This window comes from Dipodomys ordii, unplaced genomic scaffold (genome assembly GCF_000151885.1).
Source record: "Dipodomys ordii isolate 6190 unplaced genomic scaffold, Dord_2.0 Scaffold121, whole genome shotgun sequence".
NCBI lineage: Eukaryota > Metazoa > Chordata > Mammalia > Rodentia > Heteromyidae > Dipodomys > Dipodomys ordii.
In genome coordinates this window covers 1,863,286-1,885,913 of record NW_012267337.1, presented here as the reverse complement: position 1 = coordinate 1,885,913, position 22,628 = coordinate 1,863,286, and the positions used below count along the sequence as shown (strand labels likewise).

Sequence of the window (22,628 nt, the reverse complement as noted above, 5' to 3'; positions counted from 1 at the left end):
AAAGCCAGAAGTGGCACTGTGGCTCAAGTGGTAGAGTGCTAGCCTTGAGCTGAAGAGCTGAGGGACAGTGCCCAGGCCCAGAGTTCAGGCTCCACAACTGGACCCCCCCCCCCAAAAAAAAAAGGTAGTTAATAGCTGTAAGGTTTCCAAGCAGTCATATGCTATATTAATCCTGAAGTTTCGGTTTAAAAAAAAAGAGGGGCCAGGAAGGTGGCTCAATGGTAGAGTGCTTGCCTTGCATGCATGAGGCCCTGGGTTCGATTCCTCAGCACCACATAAGCAATAAAAGCCAAAAGTGGTGCTGTGACTCAAGTGGTAGAGCACTAGCCTTGAGCTGAAGAGCTGAGGGACAGTGCCCAGGCCCAGAGTTCAGGCTCTACAACCAACCAAAAAGGAAAAAAACAAACAAGAGACATATCATGGTAAATAACTAAAGTCTTCATTTCTGTTTTGCTAGTGTGAAAAGAAAAATGACTACCTGCTCTTTTTCAGAAAGGAGAAGATGAATATGCCAATGTTGATGCCATTGTTGTATCGGTGGGTGTTGATGAAGAAATTGTCTATGCCAAGTCCACTGCCTTACAGGTGAGAGGTTTGCAGTTTTCATCTTTTAATATCGTTGAATCATCTCTGGTACTGTTTAGTATTGTAGACACATTAAAATTTTAATTACGGGCCAGGTACCAGTGGTTCATGCCTATAATCAGGAGGCTGAGATCTGAGGATTGTGGTTTGAAGTCAGCCTGGGAAGGAAAGTCCATGAGACTCTTACTCCCCCCAAAACAAACATGGAGCTGTGGCTCAAGTGATAGAATGATAGCCTTGAACAAAAAGAAGCTTAGACACAGCAACTAGGCCCTGAGTTCAAATCCCAGGACCAGCTCCAAAAAGAAAAACAAAAAAAAATAATTCCTGGGTCTGAATGTATACCTAATTGATAGATGTCTTTAACATTTGGAGGCCCTAGATTTGACCTCGAGCACCACAAAAATAAAATAATTAAAATAATCCTAGCAGCTATGTTTCAGGTACCTCAAAAATGACTACCACATTGAACAGACAGACACAGGTTATATTTATCACTCAATAAAGTTCTATTGGACTTTGTACTGATTTAGAACATAAAGAAAAAAGAATATTTAACTGATATAACATAAGAAACCTAAGTAATAGTGGGTTAAGTAAAATACTTCTTTTTTATATGATCTTCTGGGACCTGGCTTTTCCAAAGATCCATGTTCCATGTGTGAAACAAACTATTGATAAAAAGGAAGAAAATGGGCATCCTAACTTTAAAAAAATTGTTTTATTGTTATAAAGGTGATGTACAGAGGGGTTACAATTAAGATCCTTTTTTAAAGAAGACTTGCTTGAAGTCCTATATAATGTTTCTACTTGCCCACCAAAATTGAATTGTATGGCCACACATAGATACAAGAAAAGATGGTAAATTAAGCCTTGTTAGGCTATATACCCAGCAAAAAATGTCAAACCTTTTTGAACGAGAAGAGAGAACTGAATTATTATACTAAGCAATCAGCATGCTTTAAGGAGGTAGAAGGCATAGTTCTTCAGGTCATTTTTGTACATGTTGAAATTAAACAGTGATTGAGGTGCAATAAACAGTTGTCTAATAGCTGGTGTGTGCTTTACTTTGCAAGGGCCCTAGGTTTGATCCCCAGCATCAGAAAAAAAGTAAAAATAGAAACAAGCTGTCCAAATGATTTGACAATTTTTATCATGGAATATTTCAGACATCAAAAAGCAGACAGATTGGGGATGGGAAAGTGGCTCAGTGGTAGAGCGCTTGCCTGGCATGCATAAGCCCTGGGTTTGATTCCTTAGCACCACATAAGCAAAAAGAAAAAAGCCAGAAGTGGTGCTGTGGCTCAAGTGGTAGAGCGCTAGCCTTGAGGTAAGAGCTGAGGGACAGTGCCCAGGCCCAGAGTTCAGGCCCCAGGACCAGACTTCCCCTCTCCTCCCCCCCCCCCAAAAAAAAAAGCAGACACCCGTGGCTCACACCTGTAATACTAGGTAGTCAGGAGGCCGAGATCTGAGTATTGTTCAAAGCCAAGCCAGGGCAAGAATGTCTGCAGGAATGTTAGTGAGACTCTTGTCTCCAGTTAACTACCAGAAAACCATAAGTGGCACTATGGCTCAAGTGGTAAAGTGCTAGCCTTGAGCTGAAGAGCTGAGGGACAGCACCTAGGCCCAAATTTCAAGCCCCATGACTGACCAAAAAAAAAAAAAAGCAGACCATAGCTGGGTGCTGGTGACTTATGCCTATAGCCCTAGCTACTCAGAAGTCTGAGATCTGAGGATCACAGTTCACAGCAAGCCTGGGCAGAAAAGTCTGTGAGACTCTTATCTCCAATGAACTACTCAGAAAAGATTGGAAGTGGCACTGTGGCTCAAGTAGTAGAGTGCTACCCTTGAGCACACACAAAGAGGCTCAGGGACACTAGTTCAAGCCCTAGGCAAAAAATAAAGCAAACATTATACTGAACTTCCATGTACTCATTACACTTGAGTAAACTGTCAATCCTGACCCATCTTATATTCACATTGAAGCTGCCCCATCCCAGATTTTAAGGTTAACCCTAGGACCTTACTTGTCTATAAATGTTTCTATGTAAGTGCTATTTTTTTTTACCTACACATTTTTCTTAACTGTTGTCTTTTCCCATAGACATGGCTCTTTGGTTATGAACTAACTGATACTATCATGGTCTTCTGTGATGACAAAATCATCTTTATGGCAAGCAAGAAAAAAGTGGAATTCTTGAAACAGATTGCCAACACTAAGGGCAATGAAAATGCTAATGGAGCCCCTGCCATAACACTACTCATACGAGAAAAGGTCAGCAATGCATCATAAATGTGAGAGTGTTTAAAAGTGATGAACTGGGAATATGGCTTAGTGGTAGAGTGCTTGCCTAGCATACATGAAGCCCCGAGTTCCATTCCTCAGTACCACATACACAGAGAAAGCTAGAAGTGGCTCTGGAGCTCAAGTGGTAGAGTGTTAGCCTTGAGCAAAAGAAGCTCAGGGATAGTGCCCAGGCCCTGAGTTCAAGCCCCAGTACTGGCAAAAGAAAAAAATAGTGATAAACTAGGGCTGAACACAGTGGCTCAGATCTGTAATCCTAGTTATTCAGGAAGCAGAGATTAAGAGGATCAGTTTCAGGCTACTCAGTACAAAAAGTTCACAAGACCATTTCAATCAAAGGTGGGTGAAATACTGTGTGTCTGTTATCCCAGCTATAGAGGATATATAAAAAGGAGAATCATAGTCTAGGCCAGTCCAGGAAAAAAGAGAGACCCTGTTTGAAAAATAACAAAACCAAAAGGGCTTTGGGGCATGACTTAGGTGGCAGAGTGCCTGCCTAGCAAGTATAAATACCAGTTCAAATACCAGTGCCACCAGAGATACTTTTTACAAAGTTAGGTGTGGTAGGGCATACCTGTGATCACAGGATAACCACTAGCAAGGTTTGCCTTAGGCAAAGACACTATAATAGCCTGTCTGAAAAATAACTAGAAGCGAAGGGGTTGGGAATGTGGCTTAATAAACCTTGAGTTCAAACCCCAGTACCATCAAAGTAAAGAAAATAATAAGTAAAGAAAAATTATCTGTAATGCCTTATAGTTTAAAAGACCAAAGGAATGGGATAGTTCTCTGTTATTGTAGTTACAAATTTCTGTCACATATTAATTGTTGGTTAGGAAGAAAAGAGTTCAATAACTCAGTTTTACAGCAAAACAAATGGGCTTTGGAAAACTAAATTTACATACAGCCCACCTGTAAAATAGGGAGTTTTTTCGCCTTAGAATTTTGTTCACATTTGTGAGTCTCTTAGCTTTTTTCTAAAGACAAAGGATAGTCTTGTCAGCTAATGTATATAAAAATATCTGAAGTATGTGTTATATATAAATATGATTTGTTATACCCTAACAAAAAAGTAGATGGGGAGCCGGGCATTACTGGCATATACTTGTAATCCTAGCTACACAGGAGGCTGAGAGCTGAGGATTGCTGTTCAGAGCCAGACTGGGTCTGAGTCCATGAGACTCTTTCTTATCTTTAGTAAATTACTAAAAAGCTGAAAATGGTGCTATAGCTAGGCTTGAGCACAAAACAAAAGCTCAAGGACAGTGCCCAGGCCAAGTTCAAACCATAGAACTAGTACCAAAAAATACAAAAAAAAAAAAAAGGTAGATGGGGTTTAGTGAATTTATTCTTTTCATTGTTTAGACTGTTCTTTGTGTATTTCTAAGTAGAACAGAGATGTCTAGTTGTAAAACTTAACTTTCTTCTCCATGACGTTAATAGAATGAAAGCAATAAGAGCAACTTTGACAAAATGATTGAAGCCATTAAAGAAAGCAAGAATGGCAAGAAGATTGGAGTGTTCAGCAAAGACAAGTTCCCTGGAGAGTTCATGAAGAGCTGGAATGATTGCCTGAGCAAAGAGGGCTTTGATAAAGTAAGAATACCACTAGAAAGCAGCAGGCTAGGAGTAAAGAAGAGAAAGTTGTGTGTGTTTCCCCAACAAAGAATTTTTGTTTTACCAGAATATTCACATTTTGGGTTTTTGTCCCTTTTGGCTACACAATTTTCAGTCTGAACACAGGGCCTTTAAAAGTAGTTCATAGCCGGGCACCAGTGAGTCACACTTAAAATCCTAGCTGGTCAAGAGGCTGAGATCTGAGGATTGTGGTTTAAAGGCAGACTGGACAGATAACACCTGGGGGTACTGGGTTGTGACTCATGCTCTGGCCTGTAGTCATAGCTACCCAGGAGGCTGAAATCTGAGGATCACGGTTAGCCAGCTCAGGCGGGCAAGTCTGTGAGGCTCTTATCTCCAATTAACCACCAGAAAATTAGAAGTGGTGCTATGGCTCCAAGTGGTAGAAAGCTAGCTTGAGCAAAAGAGCTCAGACACAGCACCCAGGCCCCAGGTTTAAGCCCCATGACAAACTACCTCTCCCCCCAAAAAGGTGGTCCAAACACTGAAGTTGGAGGCTGAGAAAAATTTCATGACCAAAACTATTTTCTGCTTTCTTCTCTGCCTGCCTATCTTTCTTCTTCAACCCATACAAAACCCTTCAGAAATGGAAATAAACTTTTTTTTTTTTCCGTCGGTTGTGGGGCCTGAACTCTGGGCCTCGGTGCTGTCCCTCAGCTCTTCAGCTCAAGGCTAGTGCTCTACCACTAGAGCCACAGGGCCACTTCTGGCTTTTTCTGTTTATGTGGTGCTAAGTAATGGAATCCAGGGCCTCATGCATGCGAGGCAAACACTCTATGCTGCGCCACCTTCCCAGCCCCAGAAATAAACATTTTAAGAGGCACATTAGCTTAAATGCCTCTTAGAGAAAATTCATAATTTGAACTATTTGAACCTCTGCAAACTAATGATAAAGCATGCTAAATAAATGAATAGCATCTCTGATAATATTCAAAAATGGAAGAGATATGCCTCTTTAGCAGTAGTATTTGCATATTCGAAAGTCCTGTCCCTTGACTGCAGGTAGATATCAGTGCAGTTGTGGCCTATACCATCGCTGTGAAGGAGGATGGGGAGCTCAACCTGATGAAAAAGGCAGCCAGCATTACCTCTGAGGTCTTCAACAAATTCTTCAAGGAAAGAGTTATGGAGATAGTTGATGCAGATGAGGTGAGTATAAAGGGAAGATGTCCTTTTTTTGTAAAGCAATAATAAACCCTTTCTCTGCACATTTTTTATAATGTGTTCAGATTCCTTTGAAATTAAGACTTTAACACTTAAGCTGGTAGTAAAGGCCAAAATAACTAAACATGCACTGCAATTTATTGCAGTTACCTATTATTTTTCTTGAGAATCCTTGGAGTATCTGAGTTCCACTTCTACAATTTGCTTTATATTTATGATTTATAAACCATAAAATGCAGGTTGTCTTCAAATAATAAACACCTAACACTTCTACTTGTCACTCTCTAACAAATGTGGGGGGGTTTTGTTTGTTTGTTTTTCCCTGTGTACTCTTATAGAAAGTTCGGCATAGCAAACTGGCTGAGTCTGTGGAAAAGGCCATTGAAGAGAAAAAATATCTGGCTGGGGCAGACCCTTCTACTGTGGAAATGTGTTACCCTCCCATTATTCAGAGTGGTGGCAACTATAATCTCAAATTCAGTGTGGTGAGGTGAGTATGAGAACATCAAACAATAGCAACCAGAACATTTTGACTTTGAGCTAGTTTTTCTTTGACTTTAAAATTAACAAGAGTGGTACTCACTCAGCATTATGGTGAGATGAACTGTCCAACTGGTGGTTGGTGACAGGAGGAAAAAACTGGAAGAGAACGAAGATAGCATCGTCCAAAATGAAATAGTCCTCATTACCTGACTTACAAAACTTTAACCTCTCTGTATATCTTTTTATTTTTATTTTTATTTTTTTTGGTCCAGTCGTGGGACCTAAACTCTGGGCCTGAGCGCTGTCCCTCAGCTCTTCAGCTCAAGGTTAGTGCTCTACCACTTGAGCCACAGCATCACTTCCGGCTTTTTTCTTTTTGCTTATGTGGTGCTGAGGAATGGAACCCAGGGCCTCAGGCATGCAAGACAAGCGTTCTACCACTGAGCCATCTTCCCAGCCCTCATCTTTTTAATAATATTTAAAAAATAAAAATTACGTCTAGGAATGTGGTCTAGTGGTAAAGTGCTTGCCTCGCATTCATGAAACCCTGGGTTCCATTCCTCAATACCACATAAACAGAAAAAGCAGAAATGATGCTGTGGCTCAAGTAGTAGGTGCTAGCCTTGAGCCAAAGAAGCTCAGAGACAGTGCCCAGGCCCCGAGTTCAAGCCCCAGGACTGGCAAAAATAAATAAATATAAATAAATACTTAAATAAATATAAATAAAAACAAGAGTAAGAGGCAGAATAGCAAGTAGTGTTCTGTATTTTCTGGTTTGTCTTTTTTTTTTTTTTGGTCATGGGGCTTGAACTCAGGGTCTGGGCACTGTCCCTGAGCTTCTTTTGCTCAAAGCTAGCACTCTGCCACTTGAATCACAGTGCCACTTCTGGTTTTCTGGTGGTTAATTGGAGATAAGAGTCTCACGGACTTTTCTTCCTGGGTTGTCTTTGAATTGCATTCCTAGTAGCTAGGCATGAGCCACCAGCACCCAGCCTTCTATATTTTCTGTAAATGTTTATTCTGTATTTGATTTTAATTTTTTTCCAAATTATTTTAAATACTGGAAAATAAAAATAGTTGTTGAAAAAATTAACATTAGATATTTAAGAAATGCAGCAAAGAGGAGGAGAGCCCTGTCCATCATGTACAAGATCCTAGGTTTAATTCGCAGCATAGCTGTTACATGCCCTATGAAGGATACTGTTCCTCCTGAAGAGACTAATTATAATACACAGATTATAGAAGACTCCTAACAACCCTACTATTAGGCCAAGAGTATAGTTCAATATATCCTTAAGCAATTTTATTTATTTATTTATTTTTTGGGTCCGGTCATGGGGCCTGAACTCTGGGCCTGGGCACTATCCCTCAGCTCTTCAGCTCAAAGCTAGCGCTCTACCACTTGAGCCACAGCGCCACTTCCGGCTTTTTTCTTTTTGCTTATGTGGTGCTAAGGAATCGAACCCAGGGCCTTGAGCATGCAAAGTAAGTGCTCTACCACTGAGCCACCTTCCCAGCCCCCTTAAGCAATTTTAAATGCAATACTCAACTTCTTGAATTTTCATTCGAAAAGATTTAATCTTTATTCAAACAGAAGGAAAGTGGCAGTCATTGATGAATGGTATGTGACAGTTATACTTTGCTAGTTTTGATAATAAAATGCTTTCTTTTGTTCTCTAGTGACAAGAACCATATGCATTTTGGGGCCATCACTTGTGCCATGGGTATTCGCTTCAAATCTTATTGCTCTAACCTTGTTCGCACATTGATGGTTGACCCTTCTCAGGAAGTCCAAGAAAATTACAACTTTTTGCTCCAGCTTCAAGAAGAACTGTTAAAGGAATTAAGACATGGTAAGGTACCATAGAAAAGGCTTGCAAATCATGCGGGTAGACAGACAGACAGATAGATTGATCTGTCTTTAACCAGGAACCAGTAGTTCATACCTGTAAACTTATCTAGTCAGGAGGCTGAGATCTGAGGATCTCAGTTATAAGCCAGCCTGCGCAGGTTATCTCCAATGAACTAACAAAAATCCAGAAGTAGAGCTATAGCTCAAGTGGTAGTATACTAACATTGAGCTAAAAAATAAAAAGCTCAGGGATAGCACCAGGTCCTGAGTTAAAGTCAGGACTGTCATAAAAAATAAAATTAAAAAACAAAAACAGAAAAACGTTAATGTTGATACGCATTTATACCCTGGAGAGTCTTCTACGAAAGATAAATAACCCTAACATTTAGCTCTTGAATATACTTTTCTTTCAGATAGTAGTTGTCATTGATGTTTACAGAGACTTCTCATTTGTTAGGTCTCTATTTCCAGATCTTCACATAACATCTTGACTTTAGTAACCTCTTGCTAAGATCTGAGAACTACTATCTCTTCTCAACAGGCTATATGTGGTTAATCCTCCATTGAATGGATACCAAAAATACAAGAACGTTAGAGACTAGAATAAATAGCACTTTTAAACTAGTAAGTAACTACTGCAGAAACCAACAATCCAAAAAAAGGAAAGTGAAGTCAGGCAGGAGGATAATTGAGTTTGAGGCCAGCCCTGGCAAAGTTAATGAGACCCAGTCTCAAAAATAATATTCAAACAAAAGGACTAGGCATGTGGCTTTAATAGTAGAGTACTTGCCAACATGTACAACACGTACCAGGCTTTGAGTTCAATCCCCGGTACTAGAATGTGAGATTAAGTAAACAAAGCGAAGTACTTGACAACTCTTTTGCCTTGGATTTTACCAACCCAGGTTAGCTAAGTCAAACTTTGTTTACCACATTTAAATGATTTTCTAATTTTACCTGTGTTTCCCAGATATTCTTTTTTTGGGGACGGGGGGGGGATCCGCTCGTGGGGCCTGAACTCTGGGCCTGGGCACTGTCCCTCAGCTCTTCAGCTCAAGGCTCGCACTCTACCACTTGAGCCACAGTGCCACTTCTAGCTTTTTCTGCTTATGTGGTACTGAGGAATTGAACCCAGGGCCTCATGCATGCAAAGGCAAGCGCTCTACCACTGAGCCATCTTCCCAGCCCCTTAAATTGTAGTTTTTATAATTCCATATGGTGTCATGTGTTCATTGTCTTACTAGCATTAAAGAATAAGACAATAATGAGTTAGAGGAAAGCACCTTTGCAAAACTTTACTAAACAAGAAAGCTTGGACACCCTGGTCTTATTAGGTTTCTGCCTGTCTTTTTTTTCTTTTTTCTTTTGGCCAATCCTGGGGCTTGAACTCAGCCTGGGCACTGTCCTTGCATTTCTTTTCTTTTCTTTTTCTTTCTTTCGCCGGTCATGGGGGCTGAACTCTGGGCCTGGGTGGTCCCTCAGCTCTTCAGCTCAAGGCTAGTGCTCTACCACTTGAGCCACAGCGCCACTTCCAGCTCATTTCTTTTTGCTTATGTGGTGCTGAGGAATCGAACCCAGGGCCTCAGGCATGCAAGGCAAGCGCTCTACCACTGAGCCACCTTCCTAGCCCCCTTCCCAGATATTCCTAACACCATTCTTCCATAAGTTGTTCTTAAGTGTTGTTGAAAGCTGAAAGCTGTGCATTGTGGCTCATACTTACCACCCCAACTATTCAGAAGGCAGGCCTCAGGCATGCAAGGCAAGCGCTCTACCACTGAGCCACCTTCCTAGCCCCCTTCCCAGATATTCTTAACACCATTCTTCCATAAGTTGTTCTTAAGTGTTGTTGAAAGCTGAAAGCTGTGCATTGTGGCTCATACTTACCACCCCAACTATTCAGAAGACAGAGATCATGTTTCAAGGCTAAGCCAAACAAAACTTAGCCAAGTGCCGGTGGCTAACACCTGTAATCCTAGCTACTCAGGAGGTTGAGATTTGAGGATCACAGTTCAAAACCAGCCTGGGCAGGAAGCTCCGTGAGACTCTTACCTCCAATAAAACACCAGAAAATCAGAAGTGATGCTATGGCTCAAGTGGTAGAGTATTCACCTTGAGCTGAAGAGCTCAAGGATAGTGCCCAGGCCCAGAGTTCAAGCCCCACAACAGACAAAAATAAAACAAAACTTAGCAAGACCACATCTTAGCCATTTATCTAGCAAGATACATAAATAGAATCAAATCCAACCCAGACAAAAATTCAAGTCCCTGTTGGAAAAAATAAAGCAAAAGGGGGTAAGAACAGGTCCAAGGGGTAGTACATAATAAACAAAGGTTCAAATGCCAGTACCAACCAACTAAACAAATTCTGTTGGAAATTAGTAATGAGAGTATAAGATCCTTCTGAGGCCCCATTGGTATCTGGTATAGTCTCATAAAAAAATCAGCACAAGAGGGGCTGGGAAGATGGCTCAGTGGTAGAGCGCGTGCCCTGCATGCCTGAGGCCCTGGGTTCGATTCCTCAGCACCACATAAGCAGAAAGAAAAAAGCCGGAAGTGGTGATGTGGCTCAAGTGGTAGAGCACTAGCCTTGAGCTGAAGAGCTGAGGGACAGCGCCCAGGCCCAGAGTTCAGGCTCCACAACCGGACCCAAAAAAAAAAATCAGCACAAAAGTGTTGGATTTTTTTTAATTTATTTTTATTTTTGTCAGTTGTGGGGCCTCAACTCTGGGCCTGGATGCTGTACCTGAGATCTTCAGCTCAAGGTTAGCACTCAAGCCACAGTGCCACTTCCGGCTTTTTCTGCTTATGTTGTGCTGAGGAATCAAACCAGGGCCTCATGCATGCAAGGCAAAAACTCTACCACTGAGCCACCTTCCCAGCCCCAGTGTTGGTTTTTGAAATCTAGTCTTTCTCAATAGCCCAGGATGGCCTCAAATTTGAGATCATCCTGTTGTAGCCTCACAAGTGATAGAATTGCACCACAATACCAAACTAAGACAGTTCTTCTAAAACTAATTCACATTTAGAAATGAATGAAAAAGCATACCATCAGGGTCTTTTTTCAGAATGTATAATAATTTTAACATACTTACCAACCTTTCATTCAGAAATATATTCAATTCCATAGTCAAACCCATATAAGTATGACCTTACATGTTTAATACAGTTACCCTGTACTACTGGGGAAAAGACTATATTTAACACTTCTAGACCAGTGTACCTATTAATTTCCATACCATGCCAACTCAAAACTGTTTTCCATCGTTGATAGCATAGCTACAGTTTACAAAAACTCAAATTATGTGGATATGTACATATTTAAAGACCAATAATAAACCAATGGACTGAAAGTAGCAGCATCCTTTTCAGGTTTGCTGTCATCTGAAGAAAGTTACAAAGACATCTACTACACTTAATTTTGAAAAGGAAATAAGTTTAAAAAAAAAAAGTAAAACCAGAAAAAAATTATTTTGCTGTTGTGACACCTAATTTTTTTTTTTTTGGTCAATCTTGGGCCTTGAACTCAGAGCCTTAGGCATGTCCATGAGCTTTTTTGTTCAAGGCTTGTTACCCACTTTGAACCACAACACCACTTCCATTTTTCTGGTAGTTAATTGGAGATAAGAGTGTCATGGACTTTCCTGTCCAGGCCAGCTTCAAACTGTGATCAGATCTCAGCCTCCTGAGTAGCTAGGATTACAGGTGTGAGCCAAATTAACTACCAAAAAAGCCAGAAGTGGAGCTGTGGCTCAAGTGTTAGCGCTCGAGTCTTCAGCACAAAAGCTCAGGCATAGGGCCTAGACCCTTCCTCCCTCACCCGCAAAAAATTAGCTTCTTCATTATTCTATAGAAAGAAAATACTGTAGAGTAATAGCATTAAAAAACAGCTCTGTTAAAGCATGGCCATCCATAAAGTAAGTTCAGTTATGTCACTATCTGTCTACGCTTAAAATACTAAACTGGTGGGGTTTAAAAGGTATTGTTTAAGGTTTAATTGTACTTTTCCAGCAGAGGGTCCAAAAGATGATATGACAGCAAAAAGAAATCCATCTTTTTCTTCTTTTCCATTAAGTAGTTGTACAGAGAGATTACAATTCCATAAAAAATATATTTTCTTAGCATTTCTTTTCATTGTCCATAGTTTTAAGTATTCCATTTATTAAAGTGTGTGTATGTATGGGTCTACATGCATGCATGCCAGTATTGGAGGTTCAACTCAAGGCCTCATGTTCTTGCTCAATTTTCTTGCCCATTGCTGGACTCTATCACTTGAGCAATGCTTCCAGTTCCAGCTTTTTGCTAGTTGATTAAGGAGTCTCAGGTTTGCCTGGGTTGACAGGATCCTGAGTAGCTATGATTATCATAATCATAACACTTGGCTTGCTTACTCCTCCTTCAAGCAAGTACTCTACCATTTGAGCCATACCTCCAGTCCCTACCAACATTAATTATTTTCAAGGTAGAGTTTCATTTTATGTACCCTGGCTGACCTTGGCCTTCCTACTTCTGTTTCCCCTTATCACTGGTGATGATGGGCATATGGCAACGCTTCCTGCCTTTATTTGGAGTTTCAAACAAAAGAATTAAGATTTACTTTAAAAAACAAACAAACAAGGTAGGTTTTTTTTTTAAAGTAACAGTTCCTGGTCCCCATCCCTGACACTGCATTTCTTTTTTTTCTTTTTTTTGTTGGTATGGGGCTTGAACTCTGGGCCTGGGTGCTCTCCCTGCGCTCTTAAGCTCACGGCTAGAGCTCTACCACTTGAGCCACAGCACCACTTCCAGCTTTTTGTTTATGTGGTGCTGAGGAATAGAACCCAGGGCCTCATGCATGTGAGACAAGCCCTCTACCACTGAGCCACCTTCCCAGCCTCTGACACTACATTTCTTTTTTTTTTTTTCTTTTTCTTTTTTGTGAGTCATGGGGCTTGAACTCAGTCTGGGCACTGTCCCTCAGCTCCTCAGCTCAAAGCTAGCGCTCTACCACTTGAGCCATAGCACCACTTCCAGTTTTCTGGTGGTTTAGTGGAGATAAGAATCTTACGGACATTCCTGCCTGGGCTGGCTTTGAATGTTGATCTTCAGATCTCAGCCTTCTGAGTAGCTAGGATTACAAGCATGCGCCACCAGAGCCCAGCTCTGACACTACATTTCTCAGTCCATACTTTAAGAAACACTGCTTCGAGGCTAGGAATGTCACCTAGTGGTAGAGTGCTTAGCATGCATGAAGCCCTGGGTTCAATTCCTCAGCACCACATAAACAGAAAAGGCTGGAAGTGGTGATGTAGCTTAAGTGGTAGCATGCTGGTCTTAAGTCAAAGAGAAGCTCAGGGACTGTGCCCAAGCCCTGAGTTCAAGCCCCAGCACTGGCAACAACAGTAACAAAAAAGAAACTGCTTTACGGAACTTTATCGGTGAAAATAATTTGCTTAAACAGTGCTTTTTGTTGGTTTCCTCTGAAAGATACTTTAATGTTCCCTTTCTGTGTTCTTATTAGGTGTGAAAATATGTGATGTATATAATGCTGTCATGGATATGGTTAAAAAGCAGAAGCCAGAGCTTCTTAACAAGATTACTAAAAACTTAGGGTATGTTGTGATTTGTGTTGTAATTGTTCTGTTTTCATGGTCGGCAATAGTCATATCTGTATTCTTAGACTGTTGGATTTTTCCAGTGTTTGGAGCCCAGCAACTTATATGTATGCCAAGCACATGGTATTCTCCAAGAAGATGTTATATATTTATGCCCCCTCTCATGTGAGTGAGATACAGATTTGCTAGACCAGTGTAGTGTGTTCTAGCCAAATGAGTATTCAAAGGTCACAATTAGTTCCTGTTTGCAAATTAAGTAGTATGAGATGGCCTGCTGTTTTATTCATTTAAAAATGAATTTTATTTATTCTAATGTTTTTCAAATGTATTTGGCCATTGAACATAGAACTCCCAATTAACAGGTTACAAAACAGTTAATACTTGGAGAAACAAAGCTTTAGACAGTCTAGCTGAAAACCAGTCGGGATATATAATTATTTTCTGGACTTTTTTCATGATACTAAATCTTACGAGTCATATTCCTCTAAAAATTATCTGTCTTAATTCAGTTGTTACTCTCTTGGTAATGTGCCCCTTAGCATTGTGATAAAATTTATATAGGAAAACTCTACTTGATTTCATAGTAGATGAAAATTTAAGTGTTTGGACTGGGAATGTGACATAGTGGTAGAGTGCTTGCCTAGCATGCATAAAACCCTAAGTTCAATTCCCTAGTACAACATAAACAGAAAAAGCCCGAAGTGACACTGTAGCTCAATTGTTAAGAACACTAGACTTGAGCACAGAGAGGCTCTGGGACAATTCTTGGCCCTGAGTTGAAGCCCCAGGACTGGCACCAAAAAAAAAGTATAGATAAATGAGCTGGGAAAAAAAAGTTTTTCTATTTTTTTCCTAGTGTGTATATAAGAAATCATTATGGTAAATAGTACAGAGATACTTTATTAAAAAATTATTTTTCCACCTGGGATTATACAACATATTTAAAGGCTAGGTAGATCTTTAATCTTTGGAGCCTCTGCTTCATTGACTTCACTTCAACATGTTTGCCTGTTTTTATCTTGAAAATTGAAATAAATGTTATTACATTTGACTCATGTTAGAGATCTTGTAGCCTATTGCTGACGTTTCTTTTTTCTTTTCAGATTTGGAATGGGAATTGAATTCCGTGAAGGTTCTCTGGTAATCAATAGTAAAAATCAGTACAAACTAAAGAAAGGTAAGTTTAACATACATGCCCAAATAAAGCTTTACTAGTGATTTCCTTTGGCTTTCCTCTTCTATTTGAATTTGGATTCTTTTCCATCAGACTAATTCCTGTTTTGCTGTTTTAGGAATGGTTTTCAGCATCAATTTAGGATTCTCAGACCTGACTAACAAGGAAGGGAAAAAGCCAGAAGAGAAAACCTATGCCCTGTTCATTGGTGACACAGTACTTGTGGATGAGGTGTGTTCTATTTTCATAAATTGACTTTTAACTACATTTTGGATTCTGGGGTATTTCTGTCTTTGTTTAGGGGAGAGGTCCATAAGATAGACTGATAAAATGCATCTAGAGATTGTAGCCAAGGCATAAAACAATGAATTAAATCAAGCTGTTAAAACCTTGATAGTGATATCAGGAATTCTAATAAAGAAACTAATGTTTTAATGACAGATTTATTGAGCTGGATTTCATATACCATACAATTCATCCATGGTGGACAGTTTTAACATACAATTTAGTTATTTTATTTTTGGAGGTTGTGGGGCTTAAACTCAGAGCCTAGGCACTGTCACTGAGCTTTTTTGCTCAAAGCTAGTGCTCTACAACTTTGAGTCACAGCACCATTTCCAGTTTTCTGGTGGTTAATTGGAGGTAAGAGTCTCACAGACTTTCCTGCCCCAGCTGGCTTGCAACTGTGATCATCAGATCTCAACCTCCTGAGTAGCTAGAATTACAAGCATGAGCCACTGGCACCCAGCAATTTAGTAATTTTCTATATTCACAGTTAGGCATTTATAATTTAACCACCTTCTATACCTCAGAAAGAAACCCTGAACTCAGTAGCAGTACTCACATTTCCTCCTCTCTTCAGGCCTATGCAACAACTATATCTGTCTATAAGAGTTTGCTTATTTAATCTGTTACCAGTTTAATAACATCAGATTTAACTGAGCTAGAGAGTAGGCAGGCTTTACATCAACACAACCTGCCTATATACTGCTTTCCAAATTAGAGTCCCTGATTGAGAAGTATTAGTTGTATAGTGGTTAACAAAATTACTTTCCTTTAGTTCTTAATGATAGATTAGATTCCTATAGTTCTTTTTGTTGTTGTTGTTGGTCATGGGGCTTGAACTCTGGGCCTGAGTACTGTCCCTCAGCTCTTCAGCTCGAGGCTAGTGCTCTAACCACTTGAACTACAATGCCATTTCCAGTTTTCTTGTGGTTTACTGGAGATAAGAGTTTCGCGGACTTTCTTGCCCGGGCTGGCTTTGAACCGAGATCCTCAGATCTCAGCCTCCTGAGTAGCTAGGGTTACAGGCATGAGCCACCAGAGCCTGGCTCCTATAGTTCTTAATGATAGATTAGATAAAAGCTAAATTTGTTCATTTTCAAATCCAATAGATTTGAGAGTATTACCCAGCTATATGTACTATGTTAAAGATAAAAGCTGGTGGATCAAACCTAGAATCCTAGCTACTTGCCAGACCAGCCTGGGTAAAAAATGTACAAGACACATTTCTGGGTGCAGTAGTATGAACCCAGTGATTGTAGGAAGCCTATTAATAGGTGCCTATAGTTGGTAGATCATGGCTTAGACAAAGGGAAACCCTATCTAAAAATAAACAATGAAAAATGGCTGCAGGTGAAGATCAATTATACCAACTAGTAAGCTCAAGGCCCTGAGTTCAAACCTCAGTAAGGCCCCACTACCCCTCAGAAATGGGAAAGTGGTTTGTTTAAATTTGACATCTATGTCCTTTTTGTTCTAGGATGGCCCAGCCACAGTTCTTACTTCTGTCAAGAAAAAAGTAAAGAATGTGGGGATTTTTCTAAAGGTAAGAAGAAGAAAATTAAGTCGGATAGCAATTTCAGTATGGTGAAGACATTTTACAAGATTGGCTAATAGAATTAAATAATTTGATCATGACTTTTTCCCACAGAATGAAGATGATGAAGAGGAGGAGGAAGAAAAAGATGAAGCAGAGGATCTTTTGGGAAGAGGTTCTCGGGCAGCACTGCTTACAGAAAGAACCCGAGTCAGTTTACTGCTTCAGATTACTTTTTCTCTTATCTGTCATGATCTATATGTTCTGATAACTTGGGTTCTTCATTCACTAGAATGAAATGACTGCAGAAGAGAAGAGAAGAGCACATCAGAAAGAATTGGCAGCTCAACTCAATGAAGAAGCAAAGAGGCGATTGACTGAACAGAAGGGAGAGCAGCAGATTCAGAAGTAAGAGTTAGCATTGAGTTGTGAGATTGTTCTTCAACTTATGTGTGACCATGGCAATGTGTTTTTTTTTTTAATTCTTTTCTGAACTTCAAAAGGTTGTTCAGTGAGGTTACAATTTAACATACCATTAGAGTGTCCAGTACTTCTTGATCAGAGTTACCCCTTTTCACTCTGCGCCATCCATCTGATCCTTACGCCCCTCTTTTTTTTCAATCCCACTCCAGAGCTCGCAAATCTAATGTGTCGTACAAAAACCCATCTCTGATGCCTAAGGAACCACATATTCGGGAAATGAAGATCTATATTGATAAGAAATATGAGACTGTAATAATGCCAGTGTTTGGCATTGCAACACCTTTTCACATTGCCACAATCAAGGTACTATGTTTATTTCATCAAGTTTCATCCAAACTATAAAATAGTAGTTGGACTTACTGTATCATCTCTCCCACTCTGCTCCTCATGTATACTTTTCAGTTTACTGATTTTTTTGCTCTTTTATGGTATCTCCTCCTCTCATTTTCTTTCCCTTCCAGTTTTCAGTTGGTAGAAAGCTCAACTACCTTGGAAACAACTTGCCTCTCTTTTCTTGAATTTTACTTAAGCATTAGTCTGCAGTCATATAGCACAGGATACTTGGGGAATTCAGCATTTCTTTTGCCAAATAGGCATTTTGTGAAATTTCAAAAATAGGCTAAAAATGTTTACTTACAGGTTAAACTCTTAAAAATATTAAACCTTTTAGAAATTTTTAATTTTTTGGTTGTGGGGCTTGAACTCGAGGCCTAGGTGCTGTCCTTTAGCTCAAGGCTAGCACTTGAGCCACAGTGTCACTTCTAGTTTTTGGAGATAAAAGAGTTTCGCAGGTTTTCCTGCCTGGGCTGGCTTTAAACCATGATCTTCAGGTCTCAGCCTCCTGAGTAGCTAGGATTTTAGGCAACAGCCAGCTCCTGGCTAGAACTTTTATGAATATTAACCTATCTAGAAAAAAGACTTGCTTATTTTTGTGGGCTTTCTCTTTCTTTGAACAGAATATAAGTATGTCCGTGGAAGGAGATTATACTTATTTACGAATCAACTTCTACTGCCCAGGCAGTGCTCTGGGCAGGAATGAGGGCAACATCTTTCCTAACCCTGAAGCCACCTTTGTCAAGGAAATGTGAGTTCCTGGAAAACAGCTGTCCACAAATCTTTGCTGGCTGGATTAGTAATCTCGGAAACATGTCATTCTCTATGCTTCACTCTGTATAGTAAATAACAAAGCTTTCTGAGTAGCACTTGTTTAGGATTACCTTCTGACTTGTAACTCTTTGGTAGATGGACCCTAAGGTAGAATCCTCATGAAAAAATTGTATACTTCCTATATTTATTTTGCAAAAGTACCCTCAAATAAGAAAATGGGTGCCATGTTAGATTCTTTTTTCTTCATGGAGTGGAATAGAATAATACAACAATATTATACAAGATTTGAAAAATAAGTGATTTTTCTTTACCACAGCATATTAGCTATTTATAATATTCTCCATTTAAGGAAGAAGAAAGGGGAGATTGTTTTGTTCAGCTTTCCAAGCATTCTCACATTTAGTGGTATGTTTTTTGTAAGAGACATCAAGCCAGTCATAAACTGGTAGTGGGTACAGGTCACCTGACCTTGATAAAGCTCTGTAAATGCTTCCCTTTTCTACAGTACATACCGTGCTTCAAATATGAAGGCTCCTGGGGAACAGACAGTACCAGCCTTGAACCTTCAGAATGCTTTCCGAATTATAAAAGAAGTACAGAAACGTTATAAGACCCGAGAAGCAGAAGAGAAAGAAAAGGAGGTGAGCCTGAACACAGACAAAATACCTTGTACAAAAGGCCACATGTTTGGGGAGGGGGTACATATAAAGATATATGAACACTCACATTAACTTCCTTACTGTCTAGGGTATTGTGAAACAAGATTCCCTAGTGATCAATCTAAACCGGAGTAATCCTAAACTAAAAGATCTGTACATTCGCCCAAACATTGCCCAAAAGAGGATGCAAGGCTCACTAGAGGCCCATGTCAATGGTATGTACAAATGATATCTAAAGTCCCTGAATGTCTCTGTTCAGGGCCCCATTTGTTGGATCAGATGATATACTGACAGTGCTGTATGGCTAGAAGGAAAGTGAGCTCTATACAGTTCGTGTTCTGACCCTGTTCAAATTCATTAGAAAAAATACTGTGCCTTTGGCCTAACCTAATGATGCTGCTTGGTACTTAGCTATTTCATTCTTCTCCCCAGGTTTCCGCTTCACATCTGTTCGAGGAGACAAAGTGGATATTCTGTACAATAATATTAAGCATGCTTTGTTCCAGCCCTGTGATGGAGAAATGATTATTGTTTTGCACTTTCACCTCAAGGTGAACTTTATACTTAATTGTGTATGATTATGAATTCTTGAGGAAAACAAAACCTTGATTTTAAGCTGGGTGCTGGTAGCTCATGCCTGTAAATCCTAGCTACTTAGGAGGCTGAGATCTGAGGATCACGGTTCAAAGCCAGCCCAGGCCAAGGAAAGTCTGTGAGAATCTTATCTCCAATTAACCACAAGAAAACCAGAAGTGGCGCTGTGGCTCAAGTGGTAGAGTGCTAGCCTTGAGGTGAAGAGCTAAGGGACAGTGCCCCACAACTGACCCCCCCCAAAAAAAGCTTGATTTTTTTCAGCTTTTATATAAAATAATTATGAAAACCATCATCTATCATATAAAAATCATTAAGACATTAGAATATCCAGGTGCTGGTGGCTTGCTTCTGTAATCCTAGCTTCTCAGGAGCCTGAAATCAGGATTGTGATTTGAAGTCAGCTTGGGCAGAAAAGTCTAGGAACGTCTTATCTCCAGTGAACTACCAAAAAGCCAGAAGTGGAGCTATGACTCAAGTGATAGTGCACTAGCTTTAAGCGAAAAAGCTAAGGACAGCACCCAGGCTCTGAGTTCAAGTCCCATGTTGGCACAAAGGAAAGGAAAGTTTGAAAAATTGACTGAGCCAGGCACCGGTGGCTCACGCCTGTAAGCCTGGCTACTCAGGAGGCTGAGATTTGAGTATCACGGTTCAAAGCCAGCCTGGGCAAGAAACTCTGTGAGACTCTTATCTCCCAATAAACCACTCAGAAAATGGAAGTGGTGCTCTGGCTCAAATGGTAGAGTGCTAGCCTTGACCTGAAGAGCTGCAGAACAGCGCCCAGACCCAGAGTTCAAGCCCCACCACCAACCCCCTCCCCCCTCAAAAAAAAAATTGACAGTGATAGGCATATATGTCTCTTTTGTGTGATAATGACCAAAGAATATAAAGTCTGATCTGTTTTGCTTCAGCTAAAACTATCAACATATTCTGTAAAGTGTTCTAATGAATAGGAATACTTTTTTAAATGTATATTCTTTCACATTATCAAGTATTATTGTTTATAACACCAAAAATGGTTGGGGTTTTTTGTTGTTGTTTTGCCAGTACTGGGGCATGAACTCAGGGTTGGGCACTGTCCTTGAGCTTCTTTGTGCTCATTGCTAGCACTCTACCACTTGAGTCACAGCACCATTTCTGACTTTTTCTAACTAGTTTATTTTGGAGATAAGTCTCATGGACTTTTCTGCCTGAGTTGGCTGCAAACTGTGATCCTCAGAGCTCAGCCTCCTTAATAGCTAGGATTACAGTGAACCACCAGTGCCCAGCTAGATGGTTGAATTTTAAATTCATGTTTTGTATATTGTATCTTATTTCTTTAAATATTAGGGGGCCTATGTCTTCAGACTTTATTCATGCTTTTATCTGCTTTATGCCATCAGAATGCCATCATGTTTGGGAAGAAGCGGCACACAGATGTGCAGTTCTACACAGAAGTTGGAGAGATCACCACTGATTTGGGGAAACATCAACATATGCATGACCGAGATGATCTCTATGCTGAGCAGGTCTGAGATACACAGTATTCTATTTCCAGGGTAATAAGTAGGATTAGGTTAAAATCTAAACTCAGGAATTGAATGGTTGGTTGGTGTTTTTTTGCAGAACTGGAGATTGAACAAGAATCTCACACTAAGCAAGCACTCTACCATTTGAGCTGCTTGTTTTTATTTTTTATTGTTTTAAAGATATGTGACAAATGCCCCTTTTTATTGTTTTTTTTAATACATTCCAGAAACAAGCATTTCATTTAATTGGTCATGTTTTGAGCTTTCCACATTACCTTCCTTTTCACCTCAAAGGGATTTATGTGTGACCTGGATCTGCTCCCAAACTTTCTTAGGATTACTTAAGCCTTGTCAGTCTCCAGGAAAAGCACCAAAGTAATTCTGTCTCAAGGAGCGGATCTGTTAAGAGGAACCAAAATTTCAAATTTTTCTAGAGAACTGGTATACATTAATCACTATTGCTTAAGATACTGCTCCCCACATCTTTGTAGGTTTCTGGTTACAAAATCAAATCAGATTTTGCATCTGTTCAAAAAGAAAGAACATGAATTGCCAGCCTGCTGACACCAGCTTTTGGGGCTGTTTCTCCAACATCTACCTGTGCATGCAAAAAAAGTCAGGGTGCTTTCTAACAGTAATAGCGCAATCAATTTGAAGATAGAGGTGGGAGCCACTTGTTTTTCCCAGACTGGCCTGGAATTTAAGATCCCCATACCCTCGTCTTGCAACTAGCTGGGGTTACAAAGGTGTAACACCACACAGAGACAAATTACTTTTTTATAGTCTTGAATCTGTTTGTGCAGATATCTGCTGAGGTACTAACAGAATTGCAACATGGCTTATGAATTAAACTTAGGTGTAAGGATTGACCTGACGGTTAATGGCATAGTATAGGATATACACACATGAGTATTATACTTACAAGAAATGACTTTTGCACTTAGAACTTTTGATAGAAGTACTATTAAAAGTAATATGGTAACTGTAAATACTATTTTTTCGTCTACAGATGGAAAGAGAAATGAGGCACAAACTGAAAACGGCCTTTAAAAATTTCATTGAAAAAGTAGAGGCTCTAACAAAGGAGGAACTGGAATTTGAAGTGCCTTTTAGGGACTTGGGGTAACATACTTCATCTTCTTTTTGACATGAAGTTTCCCTGCTTTACCTGGCAGGAAATGGATTATGCTTTCTTTAATAAGAATTTATATATAACTTTGCATCCTTTTTTTCTCCCTGTAATATTCTTGGAGGCATCTCTTCCCTCTTGAAAATATTAAGGGTTTGTGAGAGAGTCTAAAACTTAAGAGGCTTGCTCCTCTTGTAGATGAGCCCCCAGTGGGCCTGAAGGGGCTATGTTTGGCATGAGCTGAGGGAAGGTATTTGTGGCAATGGCACTTCTGTTTGTGAAGAACCCGTTCTTTTGAACTTCTTATTCTCTTTCAGATTTAATGGAGCTCCCTATAGGAGTACCTGCCTCCTGCAGCCCACTAGTAGCGCACTGGTAAATGCTACAGAATGGGTGAGTATTTCTGGCTTCCTTTTCTTTTTATGATTCATGTCCTGGAAGAGATTGGATCCAGAGATTAGTGTGTGCAAAGTACATGCTCTCCCAAATAACTACATACTCTAACCCTTTCACTCTCTTTTTTTTTTTTTTTTTTTTTTT

At 39.9% G+C, this 22,628-nt stretch overlaps 1 protein-coding gene across 1 annotated transcript in view; it reads left to right on the top strand.

Annotated features, from left to right (window-relative positions):
- Supt16h (suppressor of Ty 16 homolog (S. cerevisiae)) overlaps window positions 1-22,628 on the top strand; it is a 57,433-nt gene that overhangs the window by 20,863 nt on the left and 13,942 nt on the right. The window contains exons 2-21 of the mRNA XM_013029693.1: window positions 493-585; window positions 2,690-2,860; window positions 4,334-4,486; window positions 5,531-5,677; window positions 6,031-6,182; window positions 7,856-8,028; window positions 13,525-13,615; window positions 14,722-14,795; window positions 14,911-15,023; window positions 16,555-16,620; window positions 16,726-16,821; window positions 16,904-17,019; window positions 17,244-17,397; window positions 18,051-18,178; window positions 18,707-18,842; window positions 18,949-19,075; window positions 19,293-19,411; window positions 20,834-20,959; window positions 21,969-22,081; window positions 22,406-22,481. Of these exons, the coding sequence (XP_012885147.1) occupies window positions 493-585; window positions 2,690-2,860; window positions 4,334-4,486; window positions 5,531-5,677; window positions 6,031-6,182; window positions 7,856-8,028; window positions 13,525-13,615; window positions 14,722-14,795; window positions 14,911-15,023; window positions 16,555-16,620; window positions 16,726-16,821; window positions 16,904-17,019; window positions 17,244-17,397; window positions 18,051-18,178; window positions 18,707-18,842; window positions 18,949-19,075; window positions 19,293-19,411; window positions 20,834-20,959; window positions 21,969-22,081; window positions 22,406-22,481 (2,424 nt within the window). The remainder of the gene's footprint in view (window positions 1-492; window positions 586-2,689; window positions 2,861-4,333; window positions 4,487-5,530; window positions 5,678-6,030; window positions 6,183-7,855; window positions 8,029-13,524; window positions 13,616-14,721; window positions 14,796-14,910; window positions 15,024-16,554; window positions 16,621-16,725; window positions 16,822-16,903; window positions 17,020-17,243; window positions 17,398-18,050; window positions 18,179-18,706; window positions 18,843-18,948; window positions 19,076-19,292; window positions 19,412-20,833; window positions 20,960-21,968; window positions 22,082-22,405; window positions 22,482-22,628) is intronic.